General features: G+C 43.4%; 2 protein-coding genes and 2 non-coding genes across 4 annotated transcripts; 1 reads left to right on the plus strand and 3 right to left on the minus strand.

The window, feature by feature from the left end:
• The first annotated feature begins 351 nt into the window (after positions 1–351).
• On the plus strand, positions 352–11,614 carry ZNF200 (zinc finger protein 200). Its single transcript, XM_027527477.1, has 5 exons — positions 352–548; positions 1,272–1,598; positions 2,347–2,438; positions 2,744–2,867; positions 9,325–11,614. Exons 2-5 carry the CDS (start codon positions 1,352–1,354, stop codon positions 10,041–10,043), a joined length of 1,182 nt encoding a protein of 393 aa, XP_027383278.1. The 5' UTR covers positions 352–548; positions 1,272–1,351; the 3' UTR covers positions 10,044–11,614.
• On the minus strand, positions 8,282–8,388 carry LOC113884038. Its single transcript, XR_003508791.1, has one exon. It is a non-coding gene; the product is annotated as a U6 spliceosomal RNA (small nuclear RNA).
• Positions 11,615–14,808: 3,194 nt separating the features above from the next.
• On the minus strand, positions 14,809–15,759 carry LOC113883606 (olfactory receptor 1F1-like). The gene has a single exon (XM_027527484.1). The coding sequence runs from the start codon at positions 15,757–15,759 to the stop codon at positions 14,809–14,811; it is 951 nt and encodes a 316-aa protein (XP_027383285.1).
• Positions 15,760–23,427: 7,668 nt separating this feature from the next.
• Positions 23,428–23,543, minus strand: LOC113884031. The gene has a single exon (XR_003508784.1). It is a non-coding gene; the product is annotated as a U5 spliceosomal RNA (small nuclear RNA).
• Between the last annotated feature and the right edge of the window lie 290 nt (positions 23,544–23,833).

Consider the following 23,833-nt stretch of genomic DNA (forward strand, 5'->3'; position numbering starts at 1 on the left):
GTCGAGCCCCGATCCTGCTCGGCCCCAACCGCTGAGCCTGACGATCTCCCATTGGGTGTGTGGCGCTGAACTACATTTCCCAGCAGCCCCTGTAGTTAGCCCTTCCGTACTTGGAGTGGTGCCAACCAGGTTTGGCGGGCTGGAGCTAGCCTTTAGTTTTCCGTCTCCCAGGTACAGCCGCAGAGAAAGCAGATGCTGCCAACCTGGCCTCCCTGCGGTCCTGAAAGTCCTGCTGGTCGGCCTCGAGCCTCGCCTTCTGAAGCTCAGACTGCCCGCTCCATGCGAGGAGACCAGGCTTCCGCACCGGAAACAAGGCACCGGGCGTGACGTCACGGCCGCCTAGGCACCCGGTCTCCCAGAAGACACCGCGTCCCGGTCGTCCTCACCAACTAACCGCAGCTCACACAAATAATAGCTGGCTGACAGTGAGGACACCCCGAAGGGCGAGGGTTGGGCTGGGCCTCTCGCGCCTAGTTTCCCAGTCTCCCCCTGAGTCTGGGTCCGGGGTTGTCCCCAGCGTGCGCCCAGGCACAGCAGAACCCCAAAAGGTGAGGGGCTCCGGGAGGGCGGGAACCAAACTGAGGCGGCCTCCTGGGAGCGAAACAGGGGCCATTGCTGGAGCGCACCCCAGGCAATGCCGCCAGCTGGGCTTTGCGGTGAAGATGCTCCTTGGCCAGTGGGAGAGGCTGCAGAGTGGGCCTGGCCCGGTGGGCCCTACTGGGATGCCCCCTGTTCCTCTTACAAGACTTTGAGGGCGGAAAACAGTCGGCTGGCCACATGTAGACCCCCTCATGCAGCCTTGCGGTTGCTCCTTGGGCCAACTGCCCCCTGAAGGACATCCTAGGGACATGCGGTACAAGGGCTACGATGAGGCCAGGTTCAGTGGCCAAGCTGACCTCTAACCAGATGCCCTCGTTATTGAACCTCGGATTTCCTGTCTTTGTCCCCTCCCCCCCCCCCCTTTTTTTTCCAGCGTGAGTGAAACCATTTTTCCTACTGGAGTTTGCCCTTCACATTATCGTGAGGAAGACCCTTGGTCTTCTGCCGGTTGTCTTTGCTCCGTTGAGGTTTGGACATCAGCTTCCATTCGCAGGATATTCCTTTCAGGTCTTGCTGAGAGTATCAGGTTCAGGGGTCTTCCTTTCAGTTGTGAGTTCCCTACCCCAGCTTATCTTTCCTTACTGATTTAGATTTCACGTGGCCTCACTGCCCAAGAAACATATTGGAGTAGAGGTATGCTCAGCCTGACCCATGGTTTCTCTCATCTACAGCTGACTGACAGGTTTTCTCCAGTAAGAGGTGGCTCTTGAAGCTCTGCAGAAACAAGTGTGGTGTGTGATTTCAAAGCACGATGGCTGCAAAAGTGGTCCCTATGCCCCCCAAGCCAAAGCGGTCCTTTATACTGAGAGTCCCTCCCAACTCCAAGCTGGGCCAAGACCTACTTCGAGATGCTACTAGTGGACCCAAGACCATCCACCAACTGGTTCTGGAGCACTTCCTCACCTTCTTGCCCAAGCCAAGCTTAGTCCAACCCAGTCAGAAAATCAAGGAGACCTTGGTTATTGTCAAGGATGTGAGCTCAAACCTTCAGAATAGAGGTAAGAAGCATATACTGTTTCACTAGAAGAAAGAGGGTGGTACTGGAGATTGAGCTAGGCTTCCATAGTAATAGGGAATTCAAGTTAGGAAGGTGGGTGTTGAAACAAGGAGTTGATTCTAATAAGTCAACATGCCAGGAAGAGGGAGTTTGTTTGTTTTTTTTTCCCTCAAGCTGGGTTTGAGTGATTTGCTAAGTGTGTGTAAAGCCATAGAATAGACTAACTTTTTTTGTAGTGTCACTTTTACTCACACATTGGGGAGGGGGAATCTTTTTTTTTTTTGCCATAACATGCAGCATGTGGGATCTTAGTTCCCCAACGAGGGATCAAATCTGCGCCCCCTGCGTTAGAAAGGTGGAATCTTATACACTGAACTGCCAGGGAAGCCTGGGGAGTATATTTTTACGATAAAGAAACGTTGATGAATTATTGAATTGACTTCAGCTTATGTGGAATCTTGTAAACTTTTGTGCTTGCTATGGACATCTTCAGACTTTACCCCAACCTTCCCCTTAGTGGTAGTGGAAACTTTAAAAGGTGCTTAGGGGAATCACCTTTTTTTTTAAATGAAAAGACGCCATGTAGGTTCAAGACCCTGTGGTTTGAGGCTTGACCTCTGACTGGGCTCGTAGGAGCAGAAAAAACTATGAGTTACCTACCGAAGGAATGATCTGGCTTCAAAATGTGGGTAGAATCTTTGTATTAGAGTCACTGACTTTCCTTTAACTGCAGCTTCCTCTTTCCCCAGGGCAACCTCGCCCCTTAGTGAAGCTTCTACCTAGAGAAGAAATCCAGCAGAAACAGGAGACAGTATCTCTGTGTCTGAAATCTGAATCTGAGGTGGGTTCAGCTTTCCTGTTCACTGTTTGGGTGCATCGCCCTCTCTGCTCTCGCAGCCCTCCCACATATAAAAACACACTCGAGGGAGTCAGCAGGGAGACTGGGCTCATTCTTCACTGCCTTCTTAGACAGTTGTGTTCTGTTTTTCCTCTGGCTTCTCTCTGAGCCTGGCTTTCCCGTCTGCGTGAGACTTGTAGATCCCTTTCACCATCCCTTCCCCAATCTTTGTGTCTCAGTCTTTCTTAACAGCAAGGCTGTCAAGGAACCTCTGTTACTAAGAGGAAAGGGGCCTGTTGTTCTTTCAGAAACTGGTGGTCTTTGAGGATTTGAATGTATTTCACTCCCAAGAAGAATGTGTAAGCCTGGATCCTGCTCAGCAGCCCACCTCAGAGATGGAAGAAGACAGCATTGGGGAGATGATGTTACTGGGTAAGAAATCAAGTCCCTTGTAAGTTTAGATTGAAGGCTATGGGAAAAGCATGATTCTGTTTCATCTCAAATTTTTTTTTGAGACACTGGTCACACCAGCTAAGTACATGTTCACATGCATATTTTTGTTTTATTATATGTGGCAGAGCCTTCTCCAGCTGTGAGTGGCCATTTTTCCTGTATCTTTGGGGCAGCAAGGGTGGAGGGCATCTCTCTTGGTAATCAAGACCTGCGGCTGATGTGCTAACATCAAACATTTAAACAGAAAACGCACGCATACTGTTTCTGAATCCACTTTCTGCATCCAGTGGTATTCTCAACAGATACATTTTACATCACTGTTTTCATTGGACACTTGATAATTCTTTTTTAAGTCTTATTTTGTCATTGGTGTTCAATAGCTGTGAAGCCTACTAGTGTAAGAGAAAATATATCCCATTTTTGATGGAAGTATTATCTAGCATTTGTTAAGCACATGTATGCCAGTATGTGCTAGACACTATTCTAAGTACTTTATGTGCATTTATTATCTCATGTAATTCTCATGATAGCACTGTGGGGTATAGGAATCATTGTTATGTTATAGGTGATGGAACTGAAGTAGAGAAAAGTTAAATTTGCTGAAGGTACACGGCAGTAAGTAGTAGAGCAGGGTTGTTTTTTTTTTAATAATTTATTTGGCTGCATCAAGTCTTACTTGCAACATGTGAACTCTTAGTTGCCGCATGCGGTATCTAGTTCCCTGACAAGGATTGAGTCTGGGCCCCCTGTATTGGGAGGACAAAGTCTTAACCACTAAACCACCGGGGAAGTCCCACCATTATCATCTTTAATGGGAAACACTGAGAGGCATTCCCACTAGAATGAGGATACAACAGCAAAGCCCACTATCACTACTACTATTTAACATTGTGTTTTGGGTGGCCTCCCTGGTGTCTCAGATGGTAAAGAGTCTGCCTGCAATTCAAGAGTCCTGGGTTCAATCCCTGGGTTGGGAAGACCCTCTGGAGAAGGGAATGGCTACCCACTCTAGTATTCTTGCCTGGAGAATCCCACGGACAGAAGAACCTAGCAGGCTATAGTCTATGGGGTTGCAAAGAGTCGGACATGACTGAGCAACTGACACTTTCACTTTCTTTTCAGGTGTTAGCTAGTACAGTTAAATGAGAAAGAAACTAAACATACAAGAATTTAAGAGAAAGATAAAACTACATCTATTTACATAAGATATAAATGTGTAGCTGGAAAATTCTAGAGAATGTCTGAAAACTTATTACACATAATAGGTGTATTCAGTAAGGCTGCTGCTGCTGCTGCTAAGTCGCTTCAATCGTGTCTGACTCTGTGACCCCAGAGACAGCAGCCCACCAGGCTCCCCCGTCCCTGGGATTCTCCAGGCAAGAACACTGGAGTGGCTTGCCATTTCCTTCTCCAATGCATGAAAGTGAAAAGTGAAAGTGAAGTCGCTCAGGTTGTCTACTTGAAAGTTACACAGTCGTGTCCGACTCCTAGCAACCCCATGGACCTCAGTCTACCAGGCTCCTCCGTCCATGGGATTTTCCAGGCAGGAGTACTGGAGTGGGGTGCCATTGCCTTCTCTGATTCAGTAAGGCAATGAGATGTAAAATTTTTATACAGAAATCATTTATGGAAATACAGTCATTTAGAACAGGGGTCCCCAACCTCCAGGATCTAATGCCTGATGATCTGAGATGGGGCTGATGTAAAGTGCACAATAAGTATAATGTGGTTAAATCATCCTGAAACCCACCCTCCTACCCAAATTGTCCATGGAAAAATTATCTTCCCATGAAGCCAGTCCCTGGTTCCAGAAAGGTTGGAGACTAGTGATTTAGAAGATATGCATTAGGAACAAAAAAAGATTAAGCATCTAGAAATAAACTTAAGAAATGTACAAAAATGATGAGGAAAATAAAACACTTCGAAAGGACACAAAAGTAAATTTGAATGAATGGAAAGAAATATCATGTTCTTGGTTAGAAAGATTTAATACTGAAAAGGTCAGTTCTCCCGAAATTAATTTATGAATTCAATGAGTACCTTTACTAAAACCAATAGGATTTCCCCCCCTGGAATTGGACAGTGTGATTTCAAATTCAAGTGGAAAAATAACTGCAAATAACCAGGAAAATTGGAAAGAAGAGCAGTGAGGCAGGAGAGTTATAGCCTACCAAGTGTTTAAGCAGCCTCTAAAACCTTTCATGAAAACAATATATAGTTTTGGCATGTGAGTAGCTAGACCAATGGGATGGAATAAGAAGTGCAGCTGCTGCTGCTGCTGCTGCTAAGCCACTTCAGTCGTGTCCGACTCGGTGTGACCCCAGAGACGGCAGCCCACCAGGGTCCCCCATCCCTGGGATTCTCCAGGCAAGAACAGTGGAGTGGGTTGCCATTTCCTTCTCTAATGCATGAAAGTGAAAAGTGAAAGTGAAGTCACTCAGTCGTGTCCAACTCTTCGTGACCCCATGGACTGCAGCCCACCAGGCTCCTCCATCCATGGGATTTTCCAGGCAAGAGTACTGGAGTGGGGTGCCATTGCCTTCTCCGAAGAAGTGCAGAAATAGCTTCAAATACACATGGGGATTAGTTTGTGATAAAGTTGGAATCCCCAGTCAGCAAGGTAAAGAGGGACTTTTTGATAAAAGGTCCAATGAAAACTTAGCCTCTTGGTGAGTCATATCTTACTTTGCACACCAAGAACTCCAGGTGGGTCAAAGATTTTAAATGTTTTTTAAAAAACAATTAGAGCATGTGGGTGAATTCCTTTATAACCATGGGATAGGATGACTTTTCTGATAAAGACTCAAAAATCTAGAAGTCTTAAAAGATCAGTAAGGTAAATACATAAAAATTTTTAAACTTTTTATGACAATAAATATTTAAACATAAAGTGTAGTAAATTCTAGGTACATACATGACTACTGGAAAAACTATAGCTTTGACTAGATGGACCTTTGTCGACAAAGTAACGTCTCTGCTTTTTAATATGCTGTCTAGGTTGGTCATAGCTTTTCTTCCAAGGAGCAAGGGTCTTTTAATTTCATGGCCACAGTCACCATCTGCAGTGATTTTGGAGCCCAAGTAAATGAAGTCTGTCATTGTTTCCATTGTTTCCCCATCTATTTGCCATGAAGTGATGGGACCGGATGCCATGATCTTACATTTTTTGAATGTTGAGTTTTAAGCCAACTTTTTCACTCTCCTCTTTCACTTTCATCAAGAGGCTCTTTAGTTCTTCTTAGTTTTCTGCCATAAGGGTGGTGTCATCTGCATATCTGAGGTTATTGATATTTCTCCTGGCAATCTTGATTTCAATTTGTGCTTCATCCAGACCAGCATTTCGCATGATGTACTCTGTATATAAGTTAAATAAGCAGGGTGACAATATACAGCCTCGACATATTCCTTTCCCAATTTGGAACCAGTCTGTTGTTCCATGTCTGGTTCTAACTGTTGCTTCTTGACATGCATACAGATTTCTCAGGAGGCAGGTAAGGTGGTCTGGTATTCCCATCTCTTTTAGGAATTTTCCACAGTTTGTTGTGAGCCACACAGTCAAAAGCTTCAGCGTAGTCAATGAAACAGAAGTAGATGTTTTTCTACGATCCACCAGATCTTGGCAATTTGATCTCTGGTTCCTCTGTTTTTTCTAAATCCAGCTTGAACATCTGGAAATTCTCAGTTCACATACTGTTGAAGCCTAGCTTAGAGAATTTTGAGCATTACTTGGGTAGCATGTGAGATGAATGCAACTATGGGGTTGAACATTCTTTGGCATTGCCTTTCTTTCTTTGGGATTGGAATGAGACAGGGATTAAAGTAAGGCTTTTCAGTGTAATTTTCGTATTTTGATTTAGAGCCATATAAATATATCAGCTACTAAAATTCTTCTCTATTTTTAAAGTTAGTACAATAAAGGAATGTAAAATGCAGTTGTTTCAGTTAATTGTTCTCAAAACAGATATTTAGTTCTTTAATTTAACCTAATGTTTATAAGAAAAAGGGATTAGGGAGAATAAATATTGGAAAAGAGGGGGAATCAAAATGTGATTTATATTTAGAAAATTTTAAAGGATCAATTAAAACATTATGATATTTAATAGTTTTACAGTAGGTCAGTAGGAATAAATAAATAATTATCAGTAGCATTCTTAAACACAAAATAATGAGAGCTCTCCTTCAGAATGACTATAACATAGGAGTAATATAGAGAGATGTTTTATATGGTAAATAGAAGAGATTTTTTGAATATTGGAGAGAAACAGGTCTAAATGGGAAAACTAAAATCAGGTAAAGATATCAGTGCCTGCCCTCCAGACTTATACTGTAAATGTACTCTGTCAAATTGGTGAAAGAAGTGAATGTTCTGACTAACTCTACCAATATTAGACATGTTACGAACAACAAACAGTGTGATACTGAACTTCAAAAGTATCAGAGTTAAATAAAAATAAGTCATAAAAGAATGGCCAGAAAACAATAGAAATTTATTGGATTTTAAAAGACTGATTTTCTGGTTTTAAGTTGTGGGGTTATTATAGAAAAAGAATTTAATTTAAAAAATATCAATGATAGATTAAGATTTATAATATATACAATTTATGCATTTTTATTTATTTTTGGCTCCATTGGGTCTTTGTTGCTGCAGGCTAGCTTTCTCTGTTGCAGTGCTCGGGCTTCCCAATGCAGTGTCTTCTCTTGTTGCAAAGCATGGGCTGTAGGGTGCTTGGGCTCTGTAGTTGTGGTGCACAGGCTTGGTTGCTCCTCGGCATGTGAGATCTTCCTGGACTAGGGATCGAACCCATGTCCCGTGCATTGGCAGGTAGATTCTCAATCCCTGGGTCACCAGGGAAGTGCTATAAAATTTATTTAAATTTATAAATGTGTCAGCCAATAGATAAATTATTAGTTTGCGATAATCAAAGTGCAAAATAAAGCTACAATGAGAAACCATTTTATACCTATTAAATATTTGAAAATTATATCTACTACCAGCAAGATTAGTTAAAATTGATACCTAGCCACATGTTGATGGTTATATTGAAATCTGTACAGTTCCTTTGGAAAGCAGTATGTCAGTTCATCTTAAGAGCTGCAGTAAAAAAAAAAATTGTCCTGTGCTTTGGCCCAACATTTTCATTATCCTAAGGGGATCATTAAATGAAATAATTTTTTAAAAAAGAAATCGATTGGTGTGAAAGTGCTAAATCCAGCAGAGATTCACATTCTGGCTTTAGGATCAGTCACATTATCTAAAGTGGTTGATGTCATCCTTTAATTTCACTAAGTTGCCCAGAGTCAGGCAAAGTCCCTTGTCATTCCACCTGTTCATAGCATACTTTTTTTTTTTTTGCTTTGTTACCTAGTCTTTGTAATCTGGTGTTTGTTTTTTTTTTTTAATGGAACTCTTCACAAATTTTCGTGTCATCCTTGCACAGGGGCCATGCTAGTCTTCTCTGTATCTTTCCCATTTTAGTATATGTGCTGCCAGAGCAAGTACTGTAATCTGTCATTTTACATAGGCTTTTTTTGGAAATACAAGTCCTAAGTATACAGTTCAGATTTCCACAAAATGAACACATTTGTCTAAAATCAACTAATACCCCAGATATCCCTCTTGTGATCCTGTTCAGTCACTAGTTTCCATTCTCCCTTGAAAAATGACAACCATTGACTTCTACCATAGTTTTCATTTTATCAATTGTAGTAGTCTTTTTTTTAATGTAGATCATTTTTTCTCTTTGGCTACACTGTGCAGCATGCAGGATCTTTAGTTCCCTGACAAGGGATCAAATTCAGTGTAAGCACAGATTCTTAACCACTGGATTGCCAGGAAAGTTCGCTGTAGTAATCCTTTTATATCCTAAAAAATAATACACTGTGTGAAAATACTTTGCCTCCTTTAGTTGTGGTCATTTGAATTGTTTGCAGTTTTTCACTATATTGGATGTTATAATATTAGCTAATACTATAATATAGTGAAAACCTGGAAGTAACTCATCTTACCATTTACTTACTAGCCTCCTAAAGATTACAAGTAGTACCTTTTAATATTTATGTCTTAAAAAAAAATATTTATGTCCTTCACCCCCTGGTCCTTACTAGCTCAGTGATTTACACATAATATAAGATCAGTATGAACTTGTTGAGTAATTGGTGCCTATTCAGAAAACAAACATGGAAATCTTTCAGTCTAGTTCCACACATTTCATTAAAAAAAAAAAGAGAGAGGACTATGTGCTTTCATTATGGGTAAGGGAAGATTTATCAGTCATGTATCCCATCCTCAGTAAGGATGAGGAAGTGTTGATGGCAACTGTTTGCCCATCAGATTTCTTATTTTCAAGGTTGTGGTCTCATGAGAAATCTAACTTGGGTTTTCCTGCATGGTATCATATCCCTCAAAACTTATTATATTTTCTCTCTGTTTCAACAGTCAGTGGCAGTAATCCTGAGGGTGAAGAGCTTCAGACAGAACCTGTAGAGGATGAACATCATAGAGAAGAGTCTTCAGATTGTGATGAAATGGATTGTTCCATGGTCCCTGAGCAGTCTCCAGATTGCCAAAAAGAAGAAAGATTAAATACATCTATTCCAAAGGAAAGGAAAATGAGAAATCTTTTAGTTACCATTGAAAATGATACTCCTCTAGAGGAACTCTCAAAATACGTGGATATTAATGTTATCGCACTTACCCGAAATCGTAGAACAAGAAGATGGTATACTTGTCCACTGTGTGGGAAACAATTTAATGAGAGTTCTTACCTTATTTCCCACCAGAGGACTCACACTGGAGAAAAGCCCTATGACTGCAGTCACTGTGGGAAAAGCTTTAATCATAAAACAAACCTTAATAAGCATGAGAGAATCCATACAGGAGAGAAGCCTTATTCATGTTCTCAGTGTGGGAAAAACTTCCGTCAGAATTCTCATCGAAGTCGCCATGAAGGAATCCATATAAGGGAAAAGATACTTAAGTGTCCAGAATGTGGGAAAACCTTCCCAGAAAACAAAGAGTTTGTGATTCACTTGCAGAGTCATAAGGCCAAGAGGCCATATGGTTGTAAAAAGTGTGGGAGAAGATTTGGTCGGCTGTCGAACTGTACCCGGCATGAAAAAACCCACTCAGCATGTAAGACCCGAAAACAGAAGTGACATGAGGGAAAGGTCTGATGATACCACCTCAAACTGAAATATTCCATAAATAATTCTGAATTGCCAGGCTGTCTGAAAAGTTACAGATAAGAAAACCTCATTATAGCCAAAATCGGATAAATATTCAAGTTTGCTGAAACCTCAAGTTTTTAGAAAATTCACAGGGAAAACAAAACATCTTCAAGGGCTATACCTCAGTTAGCAACCAGGCTTTTTGGACAGAGAGCTTTCTTTTGTGAACTTACGCAACAATGTACAGCTCACAGATCCCTTTCCCAAAAAAGGCTTTGAAATACAAGTCTGGGGGCTGTTTACTTTAAGGTGATGACTGATAAGTGTACTGAAAGTATCAGAATATTCCATTCCTCCCACACACACACATAGGAATTCACACCTGAGAAATAATGTAAAGATCCTTATCTGAAACTGTTCCCCTAAAAGAACCAAACTGCTGACTTGGTAATAAGTCAACAGCTTTTATCAGCCATTCATATCACCATCTAAAGATACCCTGAAAGCTTGAGAGATGAAAGGGATTGTTTACTTTGGAATATAGGAAAACACAGCAACTGAATGTCAAAGACTTACTCCATCATTTGTATGTGATCTAAAAACTAATGATCAATTTCAGTAACTTGCAGTTTGTGGTGAAAAGTGATGTTTACAGAAATCCTCTTCACAGTGTAATTTAAAAGTGCTGTTCTTACTGTATTTTGTGCAGCTGTTAATTGCTCAAACAGCTCTCTCATGCCTTTGCCTTGCCGGAAGAAGTTTGGGTCACTCAGGCCTGGCCACCCAGCCCTGCTCCTGGAAAAACTTCTGAATTTTGTCCCTCTGTTGAGTCAGGAAAACCTGCCAGGAAGGAAACCCCAGGAACGTACAGAGGGGGAAGAAGACATAGGCTTGGATCCGTGGCTGGTCAAGAACCTTGACATTTGTTTAGTTCACATCAGACCTTTGGCAATGGGTGGTCACTACCTCACAAGCATAGTGTTTTACTTTTAGACATTATCTCTCCAGTGGCTCGCTCACATTACCCCTCAGGAGATAGGGTTCCAGTGTCCTCATTGTAGTGGACATTTGTTCTCTGTGGCTTCCTGGTACCCACACTTTCCTGACTTGTCTGCCGGAGGCAAGGCCAGCGGTGCCTTCACAGGACCCATCCTATGATGTGTCGTTTTCAGATTCTCCATCAGTCTTGCTTCTCTTAGATTTCCTTAGGTTGTAATTTGGTATCTGGATTGGAATAGGCCAAATCCTGTACACTAGTGGTGGAAAATTACCTTTACACGTTTTGTTCCCATCCAGAAACCTACCTTCCATTGATTATAGAGTATTCTGAGTATGTTTTTTTCTAATTTTCTTCAGGTAAGTTCTTCACAAAATTTTGTTTTTGTAAATAGTTGTTTTTTTTCCCCCAATTGTATTTTTCTAGTTGGTTATTGCTCTTGCATAGGAAAGTTATTCTTAATTATATATTTGCAAAACTAGCTACTTCTGTGAATGTAATTTTCAGTAATTTCTCGGTTCTGTTAAAATTTGTGATTAAAAATTATACCATCTATAAATAATAGTTTTGTTTCTTCCTTTCTGCCTGTTGCTCTTTTTTGTTGTTGTTACATTTAAAATACGTGGTTCTAAACTTTGTTGTGGTACAAAGCATACTAAGAGAAGGATGTTTTATGATACAGTTGTCTTGAGTCGTAGTCCAAGATAGAAAAAGGAACCCCAACACTTAAAAGCCACATTAAAACAGGCCTTTATCCATGTTGTGTATTTCAAGCCTACTGTACCCTTTAAAATAAGGGACAAAACAGGCTGTCAGCATTTTTCTCTTACTCATTTGCAAGTCTGGCCAGGGTTTACCCAGTTATGCAGAGGGACCCACCTGCACACCCAGAAAAATTCAAAGGCTAAATGACTGTTGGACAGAAAAGGGCGAGGGTGAGGTCCCAGAGCCCAAGGTTGTCCCCTGCCCAAGGTTGGGCCACAGAGTCCCCAAGATGTTTGGGTAGGTGACTCTCAAGAACCCTACCCCTTCCCCACACCCAGCAAATGCCTTGCGTGCCCCACATGTAGAGCGTGCAAAGTCAAGTTCCCAGGGAGAGCACCCCGAGAAGCTGTTAACAATTTTAAAAGCAATTGGATAAGGTAATATGTAGGTAATTTATTGACTATGCCAAAGCCTTTGACTGTGTGGATCACAATAAACTGTGGCAAATTCTGAAAGAGATGGGAATACCAGACCACCTGACCTGCCTCTTGAGAAACCTGTATGCAGGTCAGGAAGTAACAGTTAGAACTGGACATGCAACAACAGACTGGCTCCAAATAGGAAAAGGAGTATGTCAAGGCTGTATATTGTCACCCTTCTTATTTAACTTATATGCAGAGTACATCATGAGAAACGCTGGGCTGGAAGAAGCACAAGCTGGAATCAGGATTGCTGGGAGAAATATCAATAACCTCAGATATGCAGATGACACCACCCTTATGGCAGAAAGTGAAGAGGAACTCAAAAGCCTCTTGATGAAAGAGGAGAGTGAAAAAGTTGGCTTAAAGCTCAACATACAGAAAACTAAGATCATGGCATCTGGTCCCATCACTTCATGGCAAATAGAAGGGGAAACGGTGGAAATAGTGTCAGACTTCTGGGCTCCAAAATCACTGCAGATGGTGATTGCAGCCATGAAATTAAAAGATGCTTACTCCTTGGAAGGAAAGTTATGACCAATCTAGATAGCATATTCAAAAGCAGAGACATTACTTTGCCAACAAAGGTCCATCTAGTCAGGGCTATGGTTTTTCCCATGGTCATGTATGGATGTGAGAGTTGGACTGTGAAGAAAGCTGAGTGCCGAAGAATTGATGCTTTTGAACTGTGGTGTTGGAGAAGACTCTTGAGAGTCCCTTGGACTGCAAGGAGATCCAACCAGTCCATCCTAAAGGAGATCAGTCCTGGGTGTTCATTGGAAGGACTGATGCTGAGGCTGAAACTCCAATACTTTGGCCACCTCATGTGAAGAGTTGACTCATTGGAAAAGACCCTGATGCTGGGACAGATTGGGGGTAGGAGGAAAAGGGGACGACAGAGGATGAGATGGCTGGATGGCATCACCGACTCGATGGACATGAGTTTGAGTAAACTCTGGGAGTTGGTGATGGACAGGGAGGCCTGGCGTGCTGCAATTCATGGGGTTGCAAATATTTGGACACGACTGAGCGACTGAACTGAACTGAATGTACTGTTGGGCCTATAGCACATAGAAATGTAACATCTGTGAAGCAATATAGTTCCCAATAACAGCAAAGAAGCAAAGTCCTATAAAGCTTTATAGGACTAAGGAAATGATGGCAGACAGTAAGGTAATAATTATAAGAATGTGTTGTTTGTAACATTGATACAATATGTAAACCAATAATACATAATAATGCTTAAAATGGGGAGGGAATAAAACCATACAGAAGAAGCATTTCTGTGTACAACAGGAATTAAGCTAGTATAAATCTGATGCTGATGATCAGTTAATCCTAGAGCAACCACTAAAAAACCCAAAAAATATAGTAAAAATTACTGGTGTTAAAATGCTACATTAGAAAGTACAGAATAAATGCAAAAGAGCAGGAAAGACAAAAAAGGCACAGGACACAGAAAACAGAAAGTTAAATGGTAGATATTAGTATTACAAGTGAGTGGGGGTACTTCACTGGCAGTCAGGTGGTTAAAACTCTGTGCTTCCAACACAGGTGCACGGGTTCAATCCCTAGTCAGGAAACTAAGATCCCACATGCTTCCCAGTACAGCCATAAAAAAAAGTGAGTGGGTTAAAAATCCAATCAAAAGTCAGAAATCATTAAACTGGATTAAAAAACATGATCAAAGTATATGTTGTCTACAGGGTACACACTGGATTCAAAGACACATTGAATTGAAAGAAGGATGCAAGGAGATGTCATGCAAATAGAAACCACAGAAGACCTGAATGGTTACAATTATATTAGACAAAATATTAGACAAGTTTTTACTCTAGATAAAAGGGATACCTTATAACAGTAAAAAGATAAAACAAGATTATATAAAACAGATAAATATGCCTGTATCTAATAGAGCACAAAAATACATGGAGCAAAGGTTGGGGATTTCTTTCAGACTTTGGAAGAACAGGTATTGTCCCTCTTATTACAAATAATTCTTGGATATATAATACTAAAAATGGAAAATGCTTACCATTTATCCCTTTAGACAAAAATACCAACACACAATTACAAAGAATATAAAAAATTGTTATAAACAGAAATCGCCTTGGATTCAAATTCTGTCCATTTTCATAAAAGATATCATCGTAGCTCTCTCTGAAGTTAAGGGGAACTGCCCTATTTTTTGTCTTTATCCTTCATCCTTCTCAGTGATGTTTTAACCAGTTCCATCTATTTATCAATGTTTTATTTTCTGCAGTCATTTTCAAAATATAAAGTTGTACTTTTAAATAGTAATACTTCCTTTATGTTTTAATTCAGTAACAGGGTGACTAGTGAGTTTATTTTGCTAGAGCAACTTGATGGAAATACAGAAGGGAAGGAAAATAAAATTGTGGAGACTATTCAGAAGTTTAGAAAGACTATTATAATATGTAAGTGGAAGATCATGATATAGGTTTCTAGTATAAAGATTAAAAGACAAATTTTAAGTTTTACATGATGGAAAAAATAAAAATATAATTTTCTTACAAATTAGTTCCCTCTGGGCTTTTCTTAGCCTATTACATTACTGAGCAGAAAAAAATTTCATAGCAATCACTTTTCCAAGAGCCCCTTTTATGTCCTGGTTTCTCAGGCTGTAGATGAAGGGGTTCAGCATGGGGGTCACCACAGAGAACATCACACCAGCTGCTACATCTGTCTCCGCTGCGTGGGAGGACAAAGGGTTGAAATACAGAAATATGATGGTGCCATAGAAGAGGAACACCACAGCCAGGTGGGAGCCACAGGTGGAGAAGGCTTTCCATCTCCCCTTTGTGGATGGGATCCTCAGGACAGCACAGGTGATGAGGACATATGAAGCCAGGATGCAAACGAACGGGGTGATCATGATCAGGGCACCCTCAGTCAGAATCATCACCTCATTGAGGTGTGTGTCAGAGCAGGAGAGTTTGAGGAGGGGGGTCACATCACAGAAGAAATGTGGGATGGTATTGTCTGCACAGAAGGAGAGTCGAGCCATCAGCAGGGTGTGCAAGAGCATATCCAGACTGGCAGTGACCCACGACCCAGTGACCAGCAGGGCACAGAGCTGGGGGGTCATCTTTGCTGAATAGTGTAAGGGGTGGCATACAGCCACAAAGCGGTCATAGGCCATCACAGCCAGGAGGAAATTGTCCATGTCCATGAACATAAAAACAAAATACATCTGCGTCAGACACTCAGAGAAAGAGATGGTCTGGCTCCTGAGTACGTGGTTGGCCAGCACCTTGGGGACAGTGGTGGAGGAGAAGCAGGTGTCCACGAAGGACAGGTTGCAGAGGAAGAAGTACATGGGAATGTGCAGGTGGGAGTCCATGCTGATGGCTAGGAGGATGAGCAGGTTTCCCAGGACTGTGACCAGGTACATGGTCAGGAAGAGCAGGAAGAGGAGCTGCTGCTGCTGCTGCTGCTGGGGCTGCCTGGAGAGCCCCAGGAGGAGGAACTCAGAGACTCTCGACTGGTTCGCCTCTACCATGGGGCTGGACTAAGATGCAGAGATGAGAAGCAGAGGTCAGAAACCTAGAAGCTAATGGTTTGGGTGCAATAATCAAAGCTCCAGCGGCAAAGGCAATGGCATCCCATTCCAATACTCTTGCCTGGAAAATCCCATGGACGGAGGAGCCTGGTAGGCTGCAGTCCATGGGGTCCTGAAGAGTTGGACACGACTGAGCGACTTCACTTTCACTTTTCCCTTTCATGCATTGGGAGAAGGAAATGGCAACCCACTCCAGTGCTCTTGCCTGGAGAATCCCAGGGATGGGGGAGCCTGGTGGGCTGCCGTCTATGGGGTCACACAGAGTTGGACACGACTGAAGTGACTTAGCAGCAGCAGCAGCAGCAACCATAGTTATGCTAATAAACCCTCCCTCAGAGTTGCTCAAGGGCTTCCCAGGTGGCACTAGTGGTAAAGAACCCACTGCCAATGCAGGAGACATGAGAGAAGCAGGTTCAATCCCTGGGTTGGGAAGATCCCCTGAAGGAGGGCATGGCAACCCACTCCAGTATTCTTGCCTGGAGAACCCTATGGACAGAGGAGCCTGGTGGGCTACAGTCCATGGGGTCACAAAGAGTCGGACACAACTGAAGTGACTCCATGCACGCAGAGTTGCTCAGTCAGAATCTGCCCCTACTCCCCACACCCTCAACTTCCAACTCCCAGTCCTACATGATGCTGGTCCCATTGGATTAATTTTTAAAATTATATCAAATATAACATAAAGTAATGCACAGCCCTCCCCTGCCGCTATGTGTGTCTCTATTAAGGTTCCCAGTCTTTCTCCTACTTAGTAGTTCGTAGAGAGAAGAGAAACAGTTGGTATTGGGTTTACCTCAAGCTCCAGCTGAGGACAGCTCCTACTCCCTGGATCTGGAAGATTTAATGAAGGAGGTCCTTCCAAAAACTCCACCCATTAATAAAGAAATATTTAGACTTCCCTAATGGTCCATTGGTTAAGATTCTGAGCTCCCACTGCAGAGGGTGTGGGTTCAACCCCTGGTCAGGGGACTAAGATCCCACATGCTATACAGCACAACCCAAAAAAGAAAGAAATATTGACTGTTACCATCTCACCTGGAGAAGCTTGTGCTGTTGCCATCAAGTGTGCTTCACCTTTGAGGAACTGGCCAGGGCTCCTCTTTATTATAAGGTTTGGAAAGCCTTGGAAGGATAGGTAGGTCCTGAGCAGGTGAGGAGCAGAGTGTTCATGACCTCAGCTTTCTTTGCAGGAAGGATGTTTTTTGGAGGCGGGGGGCAGGGTTGGTCAGAAATGGTTACTTACAGTAGCCTCCATGGCCATTGGGATCAGATTCCCTGAGAGCCTTATTAGAGACAAGCAGAAAATAATTGTCCCACCTGTTTCCTGGTCCCTATGAGCCCAAAAATGAAAACAAAGTATATGATCTAACTTCAGGATCAGAACTTGGAGATAAAGCAGTCTGAGTGGAGAGGAGTTCCAGAGAAAATCCTTTGAAATCTCCAATTTCATCACCTTGCTAAACTGGGCTTGTGCTTATGTATTTGACAATTCAGCTATTAAAAGGTCTTTTTCTTAGCTCAGAAAGTGGGGTTATTGCAGTGTTATCTGAATGAGCCTCTTCTTTGTAGAGCTAGTGATGTATTTGCGGATAGGGAAGCTGGAGTGGGGGAGAGTTGTGCTTCTTCCTGTAAAGCATCTGATGTAAAGGATCAGCCTGGAGGGAGAGATGTAGCAGACAGCACAGCATCTCCCGATTGAGAAACTCCAGGCTCCCAGAGCAGACTTCTGTGGGGATGTCTTCCCAGCACACAGTGGGTCACCCTTTTCTGGGGATGGTCATCAATCCATACTCACAGGAGTGTGGGCTCCAGCAGCCCAATTTAGAACCCACCATCTCCTCCCAGTGAGGATTTGTGATGGATTTGGAACTTTGCACTGATGCTGAGGACCTGTGGGTTATTCCCAGTATGACTTGGTCTGGATGGGGAAATCCAGAAGCTTGCAACTCTCTCTTGTCTGCCTCATAGATGGAGAAGGAACAATCTATGCAGAAAAGCAAAAAAAAAAAAAAAAAAAAAAGCACAGAAACAACAATGAGCTGGAGAGAATATTAGTGGCCACCCTGTTCAGAGTTCAAGTCCTTTCCTTTTTAAAAAATATTTCTTTGTTTAAATGTTTCTTTCTTTGTGTGTGCTCGTCATGTCCAACTCTTTGTGACCCCATGGACTGTAGCTCGCCAGGCTCCTCTGTCCACGGGATTCTCCAGGCAATAATATTTCAGCAGGTTGCCATTCCCTATTCAGGGAATTCCCTGGTGGCTCAGATGGTAAAGAATCTGCCTCCAATGAGGGAGACCTGGGTTTGATCTCTGGTTTGGGAAGATCCCCTGGAGGACGGCATAGCAACCCACTGCAGTATTCTTTCCTGGAGAATCCCCATGGCAGAGGAGCCTGGCAGCCTACAGTCAATGGGGTCACAAAGAGTCGGACAAGACTGAGTGACTAAGCACAGCACATTCCAGGGGATCTTCCCAACCCAGGGGTCAAACCCACATCCCCTGCATTGACAGGCAGGTTCTTTACCAGTACTGCTACCCGGGAAGCCCCTAATATTTGTTCATGTGGCTGTGCCCAGTCTTAGTTGCAACATGTGGATTCTTAGTTGCATGTGGGATCTAGTTCCCTGACCCGAGCCCCCTGCATTTGAAGTCTTAGCCACTGGACCACCAGGGAAGTCCCTCAAGTCCTTTTCTGATGGTTGAGTACTGTGGCCTCACTCACAGTTCTTAGGTGAAAATAATAGAGTCTTGCCAATTAAGCAGAAAAAGATTTCTTGAAACTGATAATTCTTACTTTAAAAACATGGAGCAACTGGAGAAGTAGGCTCAGGAGGTCACATGGCAGCTAGAGTGGCCCAGATCATCCACAGCACAGGCTGGATTGGCAGGTTTATCCCAGCATGAACCTCACAGCTCATGACTCCGACACAGCTAGCACTGGGCACAAGTTGCCACCAGAAGCGCTGTTGCCCAGCAATCCCTTGTTGCTGCAATAGCTGCCACTGCTAGGAAAATCTCCTTGCTCCCTTTCTTGTGTCAAGGCTGACTCAGGATATCTAATGGGTCCACACATGCCCACAGCTTAGCTCCTAGAGGGGCTGGGATAGAAGTGATTCAGTTTCCTGTGACACAGGAAGAAGTAGGCTTTTCTTCCCCACCAGAATGACAAGGTAGGTATTTTTACCTAAGCTTTGGAAGGAGTCACAGAAGTTGGGAAGCCAAAGAAGATAAACTCCCATTGGAATCCATCCTCCCAGCTGTAATATTAACACACACTCCTCTCACCTACTTACCCTTCAATAGAGAAATTCTCTGGTCTAACGTAATACAAGTATCCTTCTCACCACAGAAGAATATGAGTTACTGTATCCAGGAGCCAAACTAAGATCTTCCCTTCTCCAATCATGATCCCAATATGACTTTCTATAACTTCTGAATCGAACTTGAAAGCTAAGCAATAACTACATACACTACATACATGTAAAACAGAAGGACGGAGAGAAAAGAAGAAAGCTAACTACCTCAAGAGATAAATATAAGCATAACAGAAAGAGGGAAATATGACTGAATGATGTAATATTCATTTCCATAGGTAGTCACGAATGATTAATTGATATCAATAATTTCCTTTATCCACAATCTTTAAATTTTTTATTTATTTTTATTTTTTTGGCTGGGCTGGGTCTTCGTTGCTGCAAGTGGGGACTACTCTCTAGTTGCAGTGCGTGGGCTTCCTGTTGCAGTGTCTTCTCTTGTTACGGAGCACAGGTTCTAAAGTGTGGGCTTCAGTAGTCGTGGCAAACCGGCTTAGTTGTCCCGTGGCAAGTGGAGTCTTCCCAGACCAGGGATTGAACTCGCGCCTCTTGCATTGGCAGGGGGATTCTTAACCAGTGACCCACCTGGGAAGTCTCCCTTATCCACAACTGAATTCATGTTCCATTTACCTTTAGCCAGCATCTCAGCTACTCAAGGTTTTAAAAAAATCTGAATAGTAACCTAAATTCTCATGTCTGAGAGATCTGCCCTTCTTATGATCTTGCCCATATAAGACTCTCCTAGAGAAGGCAATGGCACCCGACTCCAGTACTCTTGCCTGGAAAATCCCATGGATGGAGGAGCCTGGCAGGCTGCAGTCCATGGGGTTGCTAAGAGTCGGACACAACTGAGCGACTTCACTTTCACTTTCCACTTTCAAGCATTGGAGAAGAAAATGGCAACCCACTCCAGTGTTCTTGCCTGGAGAATCCCAGAGACAGGGGAGCCTGGTGGGCTGCCGTCTATGGGGTCGCACAGAGTCAGACACGACTGAAGTGACTTAGCAGCAGCAGCAGCAGTCTTTTATTAACTCCCATCACAGGACATGGCAATTCCAGAATCTCTCAGGGAGATCTTTCTACCCATAATCGTCTCTGCTACCACTGTGCAGCAGAAAAACTACTCTCTATAAAGAGTCAAACTCCTAACAATATTAGAATCTCCTTTTGTTCAGTTCATCCAGTAGCAAAAGGATCCCAAATTGGCCAGCAGGAAGTCTCTTCAGAGCCCAGTACTACTGGGGTAAAAAGCAAAATGTTACAAGTACATCAAGAGGTATTACAAAAAGAGGTGCCTACTTCTACCTCTTGTTTCCTTGCCCCATAAACTGCTACCTGGGAAAAAGTTTGGCATATATTGTCCACTGGTATGAAACTTATACTGTATTCTATAAAACAGCACCCTGATCTTACAGGGTAGCCTTGCTATGTGCATGTGTGCTCAGTCATGTCCGATTCTTTACATCCCCATGGGCTGCAGCCTGCCCCGCTCCTCTGTCCATAGAATTTTCCAGGCAAGAATACTGGAGTGGGTTGCCATTTCCTCTTCCAAGGGATCTTCCCAACCCAGAAACTGAATCCAAGTCTCCTGCATTGGCAGGCAGATTCTTTACCACTTAGCCACCTGGTAACCTCAACTGGGGTCAAAACTGAGTCTTTAAAAGACCATTTCTCTATTCCTAAGGTCAACTGTTCCTGGTAATGGTGTGGAAGTAAACACCAAAGAATCCCATGGACACCGGCCTTATCCTTTGTGTAAGTTATCTGTGGTCAAGTAACAAGTTATATCAAAACTTTGCAACTTAAAACAATAAACATTTATATCACACAGTTCCTATAGGTCATGAATCCAGTCATGAATGGTTTAGTGGAATGGTTCAGGATCAGGGCCTCTCATAAGACTGCAGTTATCTGCAGATTCTCAGTCATCTGAAAGCTCAACTGTGGTGGAGGATGAGTGTCCAAGATGGCTTGCTCACACATTGCTATTGGCAGGAAGCCTCAGTTCCTCGTGTGGCGTTCTCCAGGGAGCTAACTTGATATGTCCTTGCAACAGAGGAGCTCATTTCCCCCCGAGCAAGTGATTCAAGACAGCAGCATAGAAGCCACAGTATCTTTAATACTGAGCTCTAGAAGTCACACAGCATCATTTCCGTAAAAACCTATAACTCACACAGTGCTGCAGACCGAATGTCCCAGCAAAATTTGTATGTTGAAATCCTAATCCTCAGGTGATGAAGCCTATGGAAGGTGATTAGCTCATGAGGGCAGAGCCTTCGCCAACAGGATCAGCACCCTTCTAAGAGCCCTGAAACAGCTCCCTTGTCCCTTCTACCATATGCAGTAGAACTGCCATCTATGATCCAGGAAGTGTGCTCTCACCACACAACAAATGTGCCAGGATCTTGATTTTACACTTTCTAGCCTCAAGAACTGTGAAAAATAAATTTCTTTTCAAAGAAATGTATTGGTTGCATCAGATCTTAACTGAATTATGTGGGGTCGGTTGAGGCATTTGAACTCTTAGTTGCATCATGTGGGATTGAACCCAGGCACCCTGCATTGAGAGCTTGTGGAGTCTTAGCCACTGGACCACCAGGGAAGTCCCCCAAATAAATTTCTGTTATGCACAAGCTACCCAGTCCATGATATTTTGTTACAGAAGCCCCAGTACATTAAGACATAAATCAGCCCAATTCACTGTGTGAAGAGATTACACAAGACTAGGATTGCCCACGGAGAAGGCAATGGCAACCCACTCCAGTATTCTTGCCTGGAAAATCTCATGGATGGAGGAGCCTGGTAGGCTGCAGTCCATGGGGTCGCTAAGAGTCGGACATGACTGGGTGACTTCACTTTTACTTTTCACTTTCATGCATTGGAGGAGGAAATGGCAACCCACTCCAGTGTTCTTGCCTGGAGAATCCCAGGGACGGTGGGGCCTGGTGGGCTGCCGTCTATGGGGTCGCACAGAGTCGGACACGACTGAAGCGACTTAGCAGCAGCAGGATTGCCCAGGACTATCCTGACAACTGGCTACCACATTCCTTTTACTATAAAGTGAGTTCCTTGGTTAGAAACGATGTTGGTGGGATGCCAAGTTGATGAATAGATTCATTCATCCCTAACACATATGCTATCAGTCTTTCGACTTCAGGTTGATTAAGCACGTCCTCGTGTACATCAGTTTCCCTTTCCTGACTGCTTCTGCACATTCCCAAATAACCATGCTCACCATAAACTGTATTTATATCACCCCTCACCATCACTTTCCTTATGTCATCTTGATTAAGTAGTAGCAGAAGCAATTATATACATCAACACTGCCTCCTAGACTAGAAATCTCGGGAAGCCGAAGGCAGAGATTCTCAAAAATTAACCTGCACAGAAATCATCTAGAATGTTTTTAAAGTGAAGGTTCTGACTCAGAAAGTCTGGGATGGAGCCTGAGCTTAGGCATTCCTAACAATCGCCCAGGCAGTGACGCCAGGTCCTCGGATCACACTGGGCGGTAGCAAGCCCTCAGCAATGGAGTAAAAGGAGCCCTTACCCCGAATAGGGTACACCGGTTTTTGCGGTGCTGGCTTCCCAGTCCACCTTGCCTTTTGAAAGGACATCCAGATTGGAACTCAGACGTTGACTTCCTAGAGTTTCAGGCTCTGGAAGTAGGAGATAGGAATCCTGAAAACCTCGGGACCCATCCTAACCGGGAACTCCAGAGAGATTGAACAGAGACCTAAAGGACCGGGACTAGGTGACGTGTGGAAGGCTCATGGGATCCACCAGTTGCCCAGATTTAGCAGGCACCAACCCCAGAGGGCCTCTTTGCAGCATTTTGAGGTCAAGGCAGAACCACTAACTACATCGCTGAACATCCGCTCCACACCGGAGGTCCCAGCCTGCGGTACTTCCGGTGAAAGAATCCGCCCCTCTTTCCCAAGGAGACCGCGCAGAGCTGAGACTCCGCCTCCCGCCTATCTAATTGGGCAGGAGCACGTGGGTGCGGAGCGGCAAGGGGCGGAGCAAGGCAAGCCTGTCCACGCCGCCTCTGACTGGCCCAGTCGAGGGCCTGTTCAGTGCTTCCGGGAAGAGGTCCCACCGTGTCCGCGCCTCCTGCCCTGCGCATGCGCGTGAGGGGCGAGCATAGGGACGCCCTGTAAAGGGCAGCAGACTCCTTAACACCGAGGTGGGGTTGTGGGTGCTGGAGATGGAAAACTCCCGGGACCCCCGAAAGCTTAACGTCCAAAGTAAAGCGTATTTCAGTGCAGTGGGGTTTTTGTTGTTCTGTTTTTTTTAGCCTTGCAAGTGCAGGGCCTCAAAAAGTTGGGTAAAAACTCAGAATTGTTCCTTTCTGCAGAAATCTTTAATAAAAGGCGAAAGAGTTATATGTTCTGAAAAGAAACCAGAGTATCGATGCGGTGTTTTTTCAAAGCGAAATCAATGCAAAAAAATCTTGGAACAAAATATCAAAGTTTAAAGACAAACTCAGTAAATAGAGCTTCCGTTGATCAAGAGAAAATATCTAAGACGGCAGTTCTTTCTTGAAGCCAAAATAGGAAAAGAACTAGATTTTGAAAATATTACTGATGTTTGATTCCACTGAACTTAGTGTCAAATACAAACATCAACCAGACATTAGTTAAAGTGGTGAAGCCGACTCTGTTCAGTACTTACAATGATTCCCCCTTATCCTTGGGGGGT

This window comes from Bos indicus x Bos taurus, chromosome 25, assembly GCF_003369695.1.
Source record: "Bos indicus x Bos taurus breed Angus x Brahman F1 hybrid chromosome 25, Bos_hybrid_MaternalHap_v2.0, whole genome shotgun sequence".
Lineage (NCBI taxonomy): Eukaryota > Metazoa > Chordata > Mammalia > Artiodactyla > Bovidae > Bos > Bos indicus x Bos taurus.

Excerpts from the sequence above, each read along its gene's own strand:
- ZNF200 (XM_027527477.1), top strand. The coding sequence starts at position 1,352 with ATGGCTGCAAAAGTGGTCCCTATGCCCCCCAAGCCAAAGCGGTCCTTT. Across the intron at positions 1,599-2,346 it reads CTCAAACCTTCAGAATAGAG|GGCAACCTCGCCCCTTAGTG; the intron begins GTAAGAAGCATA and ends CTCTTTCCCCAG. Across the intron at positions 2,868-9,324 it reads TGGGGAGATGATGTTACTGG|TCAGTGGCAGTAATCCTGAG; the intron begins GTAAGAAATCAA and ends CTGTTTCAACAG.
- LOC113883606 (XM_027527484.1), bottom strand. The coding sequence starts at position 15,759 with ATGGTAGAGGCGAACCAGTCGAGAGTCTCTGAGTTCCTCCTCCTGGGG.